This window comes from Heteronotia binoei, chromosome 17 (genome assembly GCF_032191835.1).
Source record: "Heteronotia binoei isolate CCM8104 ecotype False Entrance Well chromosome 17, APGP_CSIRO_Hbin_v1, whole genome shotgun sequence".
Classification (NCBI taxonomy): Eukaryota; Metazoa; Chordata; class Lepidosauria; order Squamata; family Gekkonidae; genus Heteronotia; species Heteronotia binoei.
This window is the reverse complement of record NC_083239.1, coordinates 943,159-956,555: the sequence shown is the minus strand read 5'-3', so window position 1 is coordinate 956,555 and position 13,397 is coordinate 943,159. Positions and strand designations below refer to the sequence as shown.

Here is a 13,397-nt window from a genome sequence, read left to right as displayed (position 1 = left end):
ACCCTGGAGATGGACCAAGGTTTCAGTATAAGGCAGCTTCATATGTTCATACAAGCATTTTCCAGAAGAGAGTTCTGGCAGGCACAATTTATCAGCCGGAGCACGTTTTGCATAATTGCCGTTTCATCCACTTGCGGCGCATCTGATCTATCCCAACAGTTGCAAGGGCATCCCGAGAAGGCGCTCTTCCCCTCCTTCCTCCGGCTCAGCCTGCAGTAGCAAGGTGCGGACCGATAGGGGTCTCTGTGTCGGAGACATACCGGAAGCCGCTCCTTGCCCTCGTCTCTGTCGACTTCCGCTGCGGCTGCGCAGAGCTGGGGGCCGGCGGTGTCGCGGTGAAACTGACGAGGGCTTCTGCGTCCCTCCGGGGCGGCGGCGGGGAAATGGACATTCTCAAGGCGGAGATCGAGCGGAAGCGGAAGCTGGTGGAGGAGAAGGAGCTGGTGGCGGTAAGGGAAGGAAGACGGGGAGGGAGAGGCTTTGCTTTAATATGTTTGTAAACCCCCCTTTTCTCACGGAGGCCTCAGGCGGATTGCACGGTGCTCGGCCGGCTGAATCTGTAGCCCCAAAAGAATGAAAGGCATTAAAGAAGGTGTGCAGTCCTTTTAAATGTGATGGCCAGAACTCCCTGGGGGTTCAATTATGCTTGTCACACTCTTGTTCCTGGCTCCACCCCCAATGTCTCCTGGCTCCACCCCCAAAGTCTCCTGGCTCCACCCCCAAAATCCCCAGATATTTCTTGAACGGGACTTGGCAACCCTAGAGCCCCAAAAGAATGAAAGGCATTAAAAAGGTGTGCAGTCCTTTTAGATGTGATGAGCAGAACTCCCTTGGGGTTCAATTCTGCTTGTCACACTCTTGTTCCTGGCTCCACCCCCAATGTCTCCTGGCTCCACCCCCAAAGTCCCCAGAAATTTCTTGAACGGGACTTGGCAACCCTAGAGCCCCAAAAGGATGAAAGGCATTAAAAAGGTGTGCAGTCCTTTTAGATGTGATGAGCAGAACTCCCTTGGGGTTCAATTCTGCTTGTCACACTCTTGTTCCTGGCTCCACCCCCAATGTCTCCTGGCTCCACCCCCAAAGTCCCCAGATATTTCTTGAACGGGACTTGGCAACCCTAGAGCCCCAAAAGGATGAAAGGCATTAAAAAGGTGTGCAGTCCTTTTAGATGTGATGAGCAGAACTCCCTTGGGGTTCAATTCTGCTTGTCACACTCTTGTTCCTGGCTCCACCCCCAATGTCTCCTGGCTCCACCCCCAAAGTCCCCAGATATTTCTTGAACGGGACTTGGCAACCCTAGAGCCCCAAAAGGATGAAAGGCATTAAAAAGGTGTGCAGTCCTTTTAGATGTGATGAGCAGAACTCCCTTGGGGTTCAATTCTGCTTGTCACACTCTTGTTCCTGGCTCCACCCCCAATGTCTCCTGGCTCCACCCCCAAAGTCCCCAGATATTTCTTGAACGGGACTTGGCAACCCTAGAGCCCCAAAAGGATGAAAGGCATTAAAAAGGTGTGCAGTCCTTTTAGATGTGATGAGCAGAACTCCCTTGGGGTTCAATTCTGCTTGTCACACTCTTGTTCCTGGCTCCACCCCCAATGTCTCCTGGCTCCACCCCCAAAGTCCCCAGATATTTCTTGAACGGGACTTGGCAACCCTAGAGCCCCAAAAGGATGAAAGGCATTAAAAAGGTGTGCAGTCCTTTTAGATGTGATGAGCAGAACTCCCTTGGGGTTCAATTCTGCTTGTCACACTCTTGTTCCTGGCTCCACCCCCAATGTCTCCTGGCTCCACCCCCAAAGTCCCCAGATATTTCTTGAACGGGACTTGGCAACCCTAGAGCCCCAAAAGGATGAAAGGCATTAAAAAGGTGTGCAGTCCTTTTAGATGTGATGAGCAGAACTCCCTTGGGGTTCAATTCTGCTTGTCACACTCTTGTTCCTGGCTCCACCCCCAATGTCTCCTGGCTCCACCCCCAAAGTCCCCAGATATTTCTTGAACGGGACTTGGCAACCCTAGAGCCCCAAAAGGATGAAAGGCATTAAAAAGGTGTGCAGTCCTTTTAGATGTGATGAGCAGAACTCCCTTGGGGTTCAATTCTGCTTGTCACACTCTTGCTCTTGGCTCCTCCCCCAATTTCTCCTGGCTCCACCCCCAAAGTCCCCAGATATTTATTGAACGGGACTTGGCAACCCTAGAGCCCCAAAAGAATGAAAGGCATTAAAAAGGTGTGCAGTCCTTTTAAATGTGATGAGCAGAACTCCCTTTGGAATTCAATTATGCTTGTCACACCCTTGATCTCGGCTCCACCCCCAAAGTCTCCTGGCTCCACCCTCAAAGTCTCCTGGCTCCACACCCAAAGTCCCCAGATATTTATTGAATTGGACTTGGCAACCCTAATATGTAGGGTGAGACGATGGACAAGGACTGGGACTGCAGAAATCGGATATCAGCCTGGAATGCTAGAAGTGATTCAGACCGTTGGGACAGTGCTGAAAACGCGGTTTTACATCATAGATACAATGTAGAAAGATGGAAGAAGAAAAAGAAGATTTATATCCCGCCCTCCACTCCGAATCTCAGTCTCAAAGTGGCTCACAATCTCCTTTTCCTTCCTTCCCCACAATAGACACCCTGTGAGGTGGGTGGGGCTGAGAGAGCTCTGACAGAAACAGCCCTTTCAAGGACAACCTCTGCCAGAGCTATGGCTGACCCAAGGCCATTCCAGCAGCTGCAAGTGGAGGAAGAAGAATAAGACTGTAGATTTGTACCCCACTCTTCTCTCTGAGTCAGAGTCTCAGAGCGGCTCACAATCTCCTTTCCCTTCTTCCCCCACAACAGACACCCTGTGAGGTAGATGAAGATATTGGATTTATATCCCGCCCTCCACTCTGAAGAGTCTCAGAGCGGCTCACAATCTCCTTTATCTTCCTCCCCCACAACAGACACCCTGTGAGGTAGATGAAGATATTGGATTTATATACTGCCCTCCACTCCGAAGAGTCTCAGAGCAGCTCACAATCTCCTTTATCTTCCTCTCCCACAACAGACACCCTGTGAGGTGGGTGGGGCTGAGAGAGCTCTGACAGAAGCTGCCCTTTCAAGGACAACCTCTGCCAGAGCTCTGGCTGACCCAAGGCCATCCCAGCAGCTGCAAGTGGAGGAGTGGGGAATCAAACCCGGTTCTCCCAGATAAGAGTCTGTGCACTTCACCACTACACCAAACTGGCTCTCCAGTTTGGTATCTTGTCAGTAGGAAATAACGCAGTGATGGCAGGATAATATATATAGTACACAGGCAGTGAAAGCTTTTGATTGCGGTCCCCTGTTTGCCAGGAAAGCACAGTGACAAGTTGAATGTGTTTGGGGAGACCAGAGAAATGTATGCTGTAGGCAGGCTAAAGGGTGTCTCCCTTCCCTTTGGCTTCTTTTAAGGACGGTAATCCACAGCCTTTTAAATCTTTGTTTCTGCCACTAGGCTTAAAACAAGCTGCTGTAGCACTCTTTGAATTCCAGACCTGATGTTTCCTTTTGCTTTCTGCAAGGTCCTGAGAATGGTGTGAAGCAGGCCTTTCAGTGTGGGTGGTGAGATAACAAAAGCAGAAGAGTAGCAGCTTTTTGTGTTGTGTTTTCCGTCAACAAAAGCAGAAGAGTAGCAGCTTTTTGCCTTGTGTTTTCCGTCTGGTGGCCCTCAGGAATAGGATTGTTTTGCCTACTTTATGTGGGCTGTGGTAGCTATTGGCCTTTTAATTGGTGTTCAGGCAGGAAGTCAACAAGCACATCTTTTTGGCAGAGTGAGCCAGCCGTGGGCACCAGTTCTAAGTTGTCCTGCTGTTGTGCTGTTTAAGGCACAGGATCCATACATACCTAAAAATCCAAAGCGGTGGCTGTCTGAAGTGATGGCTTCTCAGGCTTTTTTTAGTTGGTGAGTTGTCCTGAGTGCTGCTTTCAGAACATTATGTGAATGTTCTTTCATTAATAGAGGGTGGTCCAGGAACCAAAGCATTCTTCAACCAATTCTTATGTTTATAGCAGGGGTAGCCAAATTGTGGCTCAAAGACCCCCACCACCCCATAGGCTGCCTTGAAGAAGGCATTTGTCTCTTTAAATCTTTTAAAGCTGGCTTGGAGAATGCATTTAAAGTTGCTTTCTTTCCCTCCCTTACTTCAGCTCTCAAACATCTGATGTTCATGTCTTGCGGCTCTCAAACATCTGAAATTTATTCTATGTGGCTATTATGTTAAGCAGCTTTGGCCACCCCTGGTTTATAGAAAAATTTTGCTCTATGTACCTGAATATTTTGCATGCTGAAGTGCGTCCAGTGAAAGAGAGCAGCGCAGTCTACTTTTATAATGTGCCCCTAATGTGATTGCGTAACCCCAAGTTTATCTCGGCATGTTGACAATTTTGTTTTTCTGTCACATTTTAAATAAATGAAATGACTGCAGCAAATGTTTACTTTGAAAAATGATAAACTTTGTCAAGTTTTTATTTAAAAAAACCTTACTGGTCCAATAGCAATATGAATTTTTTAATACTTGATTTTTAGTTTCTCTTTAAAACGTTGAAAAACAGTGCAAGTTGCTTAGTTCCCCAAAATTCTTCATTGGGCTAGATGACTGATAATAATAATAATAATAATTAATAATAATAATAATAATAATAATAATAATAATAATAATACTTTTTATTTATATCCCGCCCTCCCCGCCAAGGCAGGCTCAGGGCGGCTCACAACATGAATATATAATAAAACCAAACATAATAATTACAATTACAATAATAAAATCATCATTAAATCATTAACAACTGTATTGAAACTAACATTGTGGTGCTGTAACTAGATCTTAATAAAATTCAATGGCTAAAACATGTCCAGCGAAGCTTTCTTAGCTCGGTATTAGGTGAAGGCTATTTTGAAGAGGTAGGTCTTACAGGCCCTGCAAAATTGATCTAAACATCGCAGGGCCCGTACCTCCTCCGGGAGTTGATTCCACAGCAGTGGGGCTACAATGGAGAAGGCCCGATCCCGGGTGGTCTTCAATTATTAACAAAAAGAGGGGCCGGAGCACAATGTCTCAGCATAGTTGTGCTCTCTGATTCTGCAGCATTAAGAGCCTTATGACAGCATAGGACATGATGCAGAAATAATATGATTATGGTATAATACAGGGTGGCCAACCTTGCTTAACATAAGAGCCACATAGAATAAATGGCCAATGTTTGAAAGCCACAAGATGTGAACGCAGGTGGACTTGCTTGCTCTGGCCTGCCAACTCCCAAGATGTCAACCACGCCCCCATCCGATTCACTGTACAATTATATATTAATAGGAATAAGGCCTGTTGTGAAGGAAAATACAATGGGCTCTTGAAAGAGGCTCTGGACAAGTGCCCCTCTGGTGTCTTCCCACCCCCAACATCCCACCACTCCTCCTCCTAATACCACCCACCCCCTCCTCTTAATACCATCCACTCCCCAACCACCTCTGCCTTTCAACTACCCCTGCTTCCTTGGCATGCCACTACCCCCACCTGACATCCAGGCACCTGCACCCTTGCTGTCTTCCCAGCCCCCACCCACCCATTACATTCTTTCACACACCCCCCCCCCCTTGTAATTTTCCCACCCACCCCACAGCTACAGCAGATGCTGGCTTCCCCACTCCCACATTTGTGTGTGTGTCTGTCCCTGTGACTGTGGTGGCTCAAAGCTCTGAAAGAGGCCCAGAATGGAGATAAGGAAAAATAATTATGGGGGGGGGGCATGACGACCGTCACACAGACTCAGAAGCTGAGCATTCCTTTTGTTTGAAGTGAATTTTTGCAGTCTTTACCTGTCATATTCAGTCTTGTGGTGTTTAGCATCAGTGTGAACTTGTAGCATGATCTGGGGTTTTTTTTGTGTGTGGCTTGGTTGTCATGTGGTATACTATAGAGCAGGGGTGTCAAACATGCAGCCCAGGGGCCGAATCAGGCCCCCAAGCAACTGGCTGCTGTTTGCTTCCTCCTCCCTCTCTCTTGTTTCCTTCTGCGTCGCAGCTTGCTTTGCCAGTTTGCTCAATCACGCAGGAGCTACAGAGCAAAGCCTCTGTTTTCTCCATATGCTGAGGCTCCTCTCTTGGGTAGGAAGAGGGGGAGGGAAAGCTTGCTTTGCTAGGCTCTCTCAGTTGCACAGCACAGCTACTGAGCCAAGCCTCTTTTCCTTCTATTGGCTGAGGTTCCTCCCCCTCCTGGTCCCCTGGGGAAGGAAGAAAAGAGCCAGAGCTTCATTTGCCCAGTTCCCTGGATCCCATGGAAGAAATACAAAGAAAAAAACTTTAAGACCGTTGAGTGCTAATGTTTTAATCTTATTTTAAGTTTTTTTTTAAAAAACACTTTGTATTTGTGCCCTTTATAAATTTTATATCTCTGCTACCTGGCGTTACGTTTTATGAAACACATGGCCTGGCCCAACAAGGTCTCGTTTATGTCCGATCCGGCCCTCATAACAAATGAGTTTGACACCCCTGTATGCACCTTAAGGTGGCTGTTTTCTGTAGGGGAATTGATCTGACTTCAGCTTTCCATCCCCTCCTCCCTCCCTGCAGCCTCTATGTTGGAAAAAGACAGTCCTTCTCCACAGTGGAGACCAAAGCAGGAGGGAAGTGTCCTCAGCAGGTTATAATGACACAGAGTCCACACTGCAAAGCAGCCATCTGAGAGCAGTTGTAATTCTGAGAGATCTCCAGCCCTCGTCTGGAGATTGGCAGCAGTAGTTCCTCAAGAGGAAACTGCATTGTCTGAGGTCACACCCCTCCTCAAACCCCACCCTCTCCAGGCTGCGTCCCTTAAATCTCCAGGAATTTTCTAACCTGGAGTTGGCAATCCTATCTCCTCACACTTATCTTCCCCTTTGCTTTCAGCTGATCATCGCCTTCCCCTTCTCTGCAGCCTCTATGTGGGAAAAGGACAGTTTTTCTTCACAGTGGGAGGGGGGGGATTAAAACCGCTTACGGCACTCTCCTCTCACAACCCTGTGAGGTGGGCTAGGTTGGAAGTCTGTGATTGCTTTGAAATCACTCCCTTAGGTTCCACAGTAAGAACCTTTGTCTGGCAGGCCCCGCTTTGAAGTCCTGACTCCTGTGCCCTCCTCAGACTCCACCGCAGAATGTCCACCAACCTGAAACTGGCAGCCATAGTCAGGACTGGCTCCAATGAGTGCTCCCTCTGGAGCCTGTAGTGATACCTTTCAGACCAAGACTTTCTTTCTGATAGCATTTTTTCCCCTTCCAGAGAAGGATAGGAAGGAGTTATCAGCCAATCAAGGAAATCATCTCTTTGGCTGTTACCTTCCTCCCCTCTCCCTCAGCCAGTGTAGATTAGGGTCTCTTTCTCTGCTCTGTGAATTAATGTGGCAGGCGGCTCAGCCAATGGAAGAGCAGGGAGAGCCAGTAACTGCCAGAACTAAAGTTGGCTGCGTCTCACTGAGAGAATCAGCTTTGCTGGCTATCAACAGCCACTTTGAAGATATTGGATTTCTATCCCGCCCTATACTCTGAATCTCAGAGCGGTCACAATCTCCTTTACCTTCCCCCCCCCCCCCCACACACAACAGACACTCTGTGAGGTCGGTGGGGCTAAGAGAGCTCTTACAGTAGCTGCCCTTTCAAGGACAACTATGAAAGCTATGGCTGACCCAAGGCCATTCCAGCAGGTGCAAGTGCAGGAGTGGGGAATCAAACCAGGTTCTCCCAGATAAGAGAGCTCTGGCTGACCCAAGGCCATTCCAGCAGCTGCAAGTGAAAGAGTGGGGAATCAAACCCGGTTCTTCCAGATAAGAGAGCTATGGCTGACCCAAGGCCATTCCAGCAGCTGCAAGTGGAGGAGTGGGGAATCAAACCCAGTTCTCCCAGATAAGAGAGCTCTGACTGACCCAAGGCCATTCTAGCAGCTGCAAGTGGAGGAGTGGGGAATCAAACCCGGTTCTCCCAGATAAGAGAGCTCTGACTGACCCAAGGCCATTCCAGCAGCTGCAAGTGGAGGAGAGGGGAATCAAACCCAGTTCTCCCAGATAAGAGAGCTCTGACTGACCCAAGGCCATTCCAGCAGCTGCAAGCGGAGGAGTGGAGAATCAAACCCGGTTCTCCCAGATAAGAGAGCTATGGCTAACCCAAGGCCATTCCAGCAGGTGCAAGTGGAGGAGTGGGGAATCAAACCCGGTACTCCCAGATAAGAGAGCTCTGACTGACCCAAGGCCATTCCAGCAGCTGCAAGTGGAGGAGTGGGGAATCAAACCCGGTTCTCCCAGATAAGAGAGCTATGGCTAACCCAAGGCCATTCCAGCAGGTGCAAGTGGAGGAGTGGGGAATCAAACCCAGTTCTCCCAGATAAGAGTCTGCACACTTAACCATTACACCAAACTTGGGTGGGAGAGAGGAGCAGACGGTTGTCTTTATGTGTTTTATGACCATTGTTTTGTTTCTATTTGTGAGGCTAAGCATCCTAATTTCCCTCAAGAATTAATGTGAATATTAGAAGACCTGTTCTGGTTTGGAGGAGTTCATGATTTCAGTATTCCTGCAGCTACCATTGCTATCTCTTTCAAGGCCTGACACAGAAATGTAGTGATTGGGCAAACCATGAGAACCTACTGCTCAGTTGTATAACCAGAGGGGAGGAGAGATTTAGGAGCAGTTGCCAACATCCTCTGGAAAGTTCCTGAGATGAAGAGCATTGTCTGAACTCGAGAGACCAGCTGATGCCAGAGGGCAAAAAGCTATGACAAGGGTATAGATCAGAGAGAGTATGTTAACACCATGCTTTTATGCTTAGATATGTTGTGCTTTATCATGATGGACTGCAGCATAAAGAACATTTTTAAGCATTTTTAAGCTTTAATTTTTTGTGGCAAGGTAGTAATACCAAGATCTTCAGTGGATTAGTTAGAAAAGTTAGCCTCTTTATTTGCTCGTTGCTGAGCTAAAGAGACTGTACTGCATAGTCAATCCTTTTAATAGTTTAATTAACCTTTATACATTTTTACAAGGCCTGGTTTTCATGTATGCCTCTACCCTCGAGATACGAGAAGTTGTTCAGGCATTCTAAGCAGGGAACCAGGACCAGTAACCCAGGGGGACTTGGCCAGAATCTCTGACAATATTAGAAGCCACCCTGAGTTCTGCAGGGTAGAAAGGCAGCTAATACATGTTTATCCAAAAGATGCTGGAGCCTGACCATCACGTGCCCTAGCTCTTCACTGGGAGCAAACAGGAGGCCCAGGTGGTGAATGTTGCCAGGCTGGTGTTTTTTGAGCTGTGCCAGATCAGGCAATTAGCCCCCTTCCTCTCTAACCCTGGCCTTGCTACAGTGATCCATGCGACAGTCACCTCAAGGTTGGATTACTGCAACTCATTCTACATAAGGCTACCCTTGAAGCTGACCTGGATGCTACGGTTTATCCAGAATTCAGCTGCGAGGGCACTCGCAGGTACCCCAGTGTCGGCACACATTCACCCTGTGTTTCGCCAGCTGCACTGGCTGCAAGTTGAGTACTGGATCCACTTCGTAATTTTGCGTCTGACCTTTAAGGTCCTTAAAAGTCTGGGACCAACATACCTGTGGGACCGCCTCTCCATGTATGTTCCCCGAAGAGCCTTGTACTTGGAAGATCAAAACCTGCTGGTAGTCCCTGACCCAAAAGATATCCAGCTGTCCTCAATTAGAAGCAGGACCTTTTCAGCCCTGGCTCTGGACTAATGGAACTCTCTACCTGATGTCATCTGCGCCCTGTGGGACCTTGCGTAGTTCCGCAGGGCGTGTAAAATGGATGTTCTCCCTCTGAGGCAGAAGACATCTCTATGGGTAATTCCTTCGCTCTATCAGGGAGGCAGGAAAACTTTTTCCTCTTCCTGTTGGCACCTTCAGAATGACCCTGCATGAATATCTGGCAGTTTTGATTAACCTGCAATCCACATTTCCTGTGAGTGCCAGATTATAAAGCTTTTACTGTACTTACTTCTGAAGTGCAGAACGTCTGAGCTTAAAATGTTTTGAATTGCCATAGATTTAGTATTGTTGGCCATACTGAAGTAGCACATGTCCAAAAGTTAATTTACACGACAGAAGTCAATATTCTCTGCAGGGTTAACTGGTACCAGTGTTCCCTCTAAGCTGAGTTAGCATGAGCTAGCGCATAGATTTTTAGCCTCCAGCTCACACATTTTTGTTTTAACTCAGGAAGGATGTGTCAAGCATCGGTATTTCGAATAATCAAACGATTGTTTAAATCAAAGACTCGTTTTATTGATAATCCAACACTTGCCCAAGGAATGATACCTTGGAAGTGATACAGAATGTTACATAGCATGGCATCATAAAGGCTACTTCAAAGACAACGTTCAGATAGCTTCGAAACATAACATACAGATGTGACTTGCATAGAAGGTTCAAAGCATACTATCAACTACCCATTTGGATACTATAACATCTCTCGGTTCCCACACATTCCTGACTTGTTGGTATGTATGGGAACTTGGGGGAGAGGCACTTCTACTTTACAATAGGAAGATTACTTGCATGTCCTGCATCCTTGAGAGTCCACAGGTGGGGGAACTTTGAAGAGAGATCTTTATTCAGGAAAGAGGGATAATAGAAAGGAGGAGGGGGAAGTATGAACACAAAATGCATACTAAATTAATACTCAGAAATATCATGCTTGACAGGATGACCCCAGATCACACTAAGTTATGCAGTAACTCACAACTTTAATGCCAGGAGCTCCCAACTTTAATGCCAGGAGCTCCCAACTTTAATGCCAGTAGCTCACAAAGCAGAATTTTTGCTCACAGAACTCTGCAGCTTAGAGGGAACATTGACTGGTAACCAGTGCTATTGAGGGCTTAGAGAGTGGACCTGAACCCCCTACACCACCGGTGTTACTTAATAATATTTAAAGAAGGAATCTAAAATGTTAAATGAGTTCTTGTTGAATTAACTAACTTCCTGTCTTTCAGGGAAATAAAAAATACTTCAAACGCAGTGAACTAGCCAAGAAGGAAGAAGAGGCATACTTTGAAAGATGTGGCTACAAGGTAAAACAGCAGTACTTAGTTTGGCATGTATGTTATCTGTTTGACCATAGATGATAAAAATCTTGCTAATAAGTCTTTGTTGCACTTCAGCCTGCAAACAAGAAGCCACCAGGAGAGGTATGATTTTGCAGCCCACTTTGCAATGCAGAAATAGGCATCCATGGATCTGTGGTTTCTTGGATTTGTGTTTATAGTTTGGCTTCTTCTGTGGAGGGCGTGACGCTGCTTCAGAATAAAGCTTTTCTTGCTTTTTAAAAATGTGGTGCTCCACAAGGCATGTACCATTGATCTGACATAACTAAAAACACCTAAGTCTTACAGGGGTGTCTAACTCATTTGTTACGAGGGCTGGATTGACATAAATGGGGCTTTTTAGGGGCAGGCTATGTGTATCATAAAATGTAATGCCAGGTAGTGGAGACTGAAACTTTATAAAGGATATAGAGAAACACAAGGTTCCTCAGCATGATCATCCAGCTACATGAAGACCAGCGAGGCCAAGTCAGACACTGCAACGACCTCTCGGAGCCCTTCCCAATAGGCACAGGTGTAAAGCAAGGCGTCGTTCTCGCACCAACTCTCTTTACGATCTTCTTTAGCATGATGCTTCAAAGAGCCACAGTAGATCTAGATGATGACGATGGTGTCTACATCCGCTATCGCACCGATGGCAGCCTGTTCAACCTGAGGCGACTAAAGGCCCACTCCAAGACAATGGAAAAACTTATCCGAGAACTACTGTTTGCTGATGATGCTGCACTCGTCTCCCACTCGGTATCAGCTCTGCAGCATATGACGTCCTGCTTTGCAGAGGCTGCCAAGCTATTCGGCCTAGAAGTTAGTCTGAAGAAGACAGAAGTTCTCCACCAGCCTGCACCCCAGGAAGATTATCACCCTCCCTGCATCACTGTGGGTGAATCAGTTCTGAAGACAGTCCAGCAGTTCAGCTACCTGGGGTGCATCATCTCCTCAGATGCCAAGATCGACAAGGAGATTGACAACAGGCTGGCAAAGGCAAACCGTGCATTTGGCCGACTGCACAAAAGAGTGTGGAGCAACAAGCATCTGAAAAAAGGCACAAAGATCAATGTTTACAAAGCGGTTGTGATGACAACCCTCATCTACGGCTCCGAATCGTGGGTTTTATACCGTCATCACCTGCGACTCCTTGAGCGCTTTCATCAGCGCTGCCTTCGCACCATCCTCAACATCCACTGGAGTGACTTTGTGACCAACACTGAAGTCCTCAAGCGGGCGGAGGTTACAAGCATCGAGGCACTGCTGTTGAAGACGCAGCTGCGCTGGGCAGGGCATATTTCTAGGATGGAAAACCACCGCCTTCCCAAGATTGCTCTGTATGGCGAACTTTCCACCGGCCATCGAAATAGAGGGGCACCAAAGAAGAGGTACAAGGACTCCTTGAAGAAATCCCTTGGCACCTGTCGCATCAACCATCACCAGTGGTCAGACCTAGCCTCAGATCGCAAAGCATGGAGGCACACCATCCACCAGGCTGTCTCTTCCTTTGAGAACACACGCATAGCTGGTCTTGAGGACAAAAGGAGATTGAGGAAGAATCGCACTGCTACAGCACCAACCCCAAATCAGACTTTTCCCTGCAGCCACTGTGGCCGGACCTGCCTGTCCCGCATTGGTCTTGTCAGCCACCAGCGAGCCTGCAGCAGACGTGGACTACTGCACCCTTCTTAAATCTTCGTTCGCGAAGTTAAGCCGAGAGAGAGAGAAACACAATTAAATATTTTTTAACTTAAAATAACAAACATTCTTAAAACTCTTGCAATGTTGTGTTTAAAATGAAAAGGTGGGGAAATAATAGGATATGGCAATGCAATTTTAAAAATAAAACATCAAGGAAAAGCACAAGGATCACAGCAGAAATTAAAAATATAAACCAAAAATATAAAATGCTTTGGGCTTAGGAAAACATGAAATGGCTGGGCATTGCAGGCTTCTCCGCCTGTCCCTAGGTCTATTCAGATTGGCAATGGCTCTTCAGTGTAATGTCCTTTTTTGGCTGTGGTTAGAGTACTCACTAGGCACCAGTTCTAAGGTCCATTCAACAGAGACAATCTAGCTCAAAGCATCAACCTTTTATTTGCAAGGTCACACAACTCCAGGAAGGAACAGCTTCTGACTGGCCATATAAATACTGAAAAGTGAAACTAAGCACCACCATTAAAATACATTGCAGCACAAAGCTGCAAGGAAAACATGGAATGGATTTTCCATTAAGTTCTTTGTGTCCAGATGGACTAGTCTTGGAGTAGTCTATCTGGGCACAGAGACCTTAATGGAAAGTCCATTCTGC

General features: G+C 47.0%; 1 protein-coding gene across 2 annotated transcripts in view; it reads left to right on the top strand.

The window, feature by feature from the left end:
- The first annotated feature begins 235 nt into the window (after window positions 1-235).
- Window positions 236-13,397, top strand: part of PRPF18 (pre-mRNA processing factor 18) — a 40,522-nt gene continuing 27,360 nt past the window's right edge. The window contains exons 1-3 of one of the 2 annotated variants that reach the window (XM_060258135.1): window positions 322-449; window positions 10,991-11,068; window positions 11,159-11,185. In XM_060258135.1, the coding sequence (XP_060114118.1) occupies window positions 384-449; window positions 10,991-11,068; window positions 11,159-11,185 (171 nt within the window). In that variant the 5' untranslated portion in view covers window positions 322-383. Of the gene's footprint in view, window positions 450-10,990; window positions 11,069-11,158; window positions 11,186-13,397 lie in introns of both variants that reach the window. The other variant, XM_060258136.1, reaches the window with a different exon arrangement.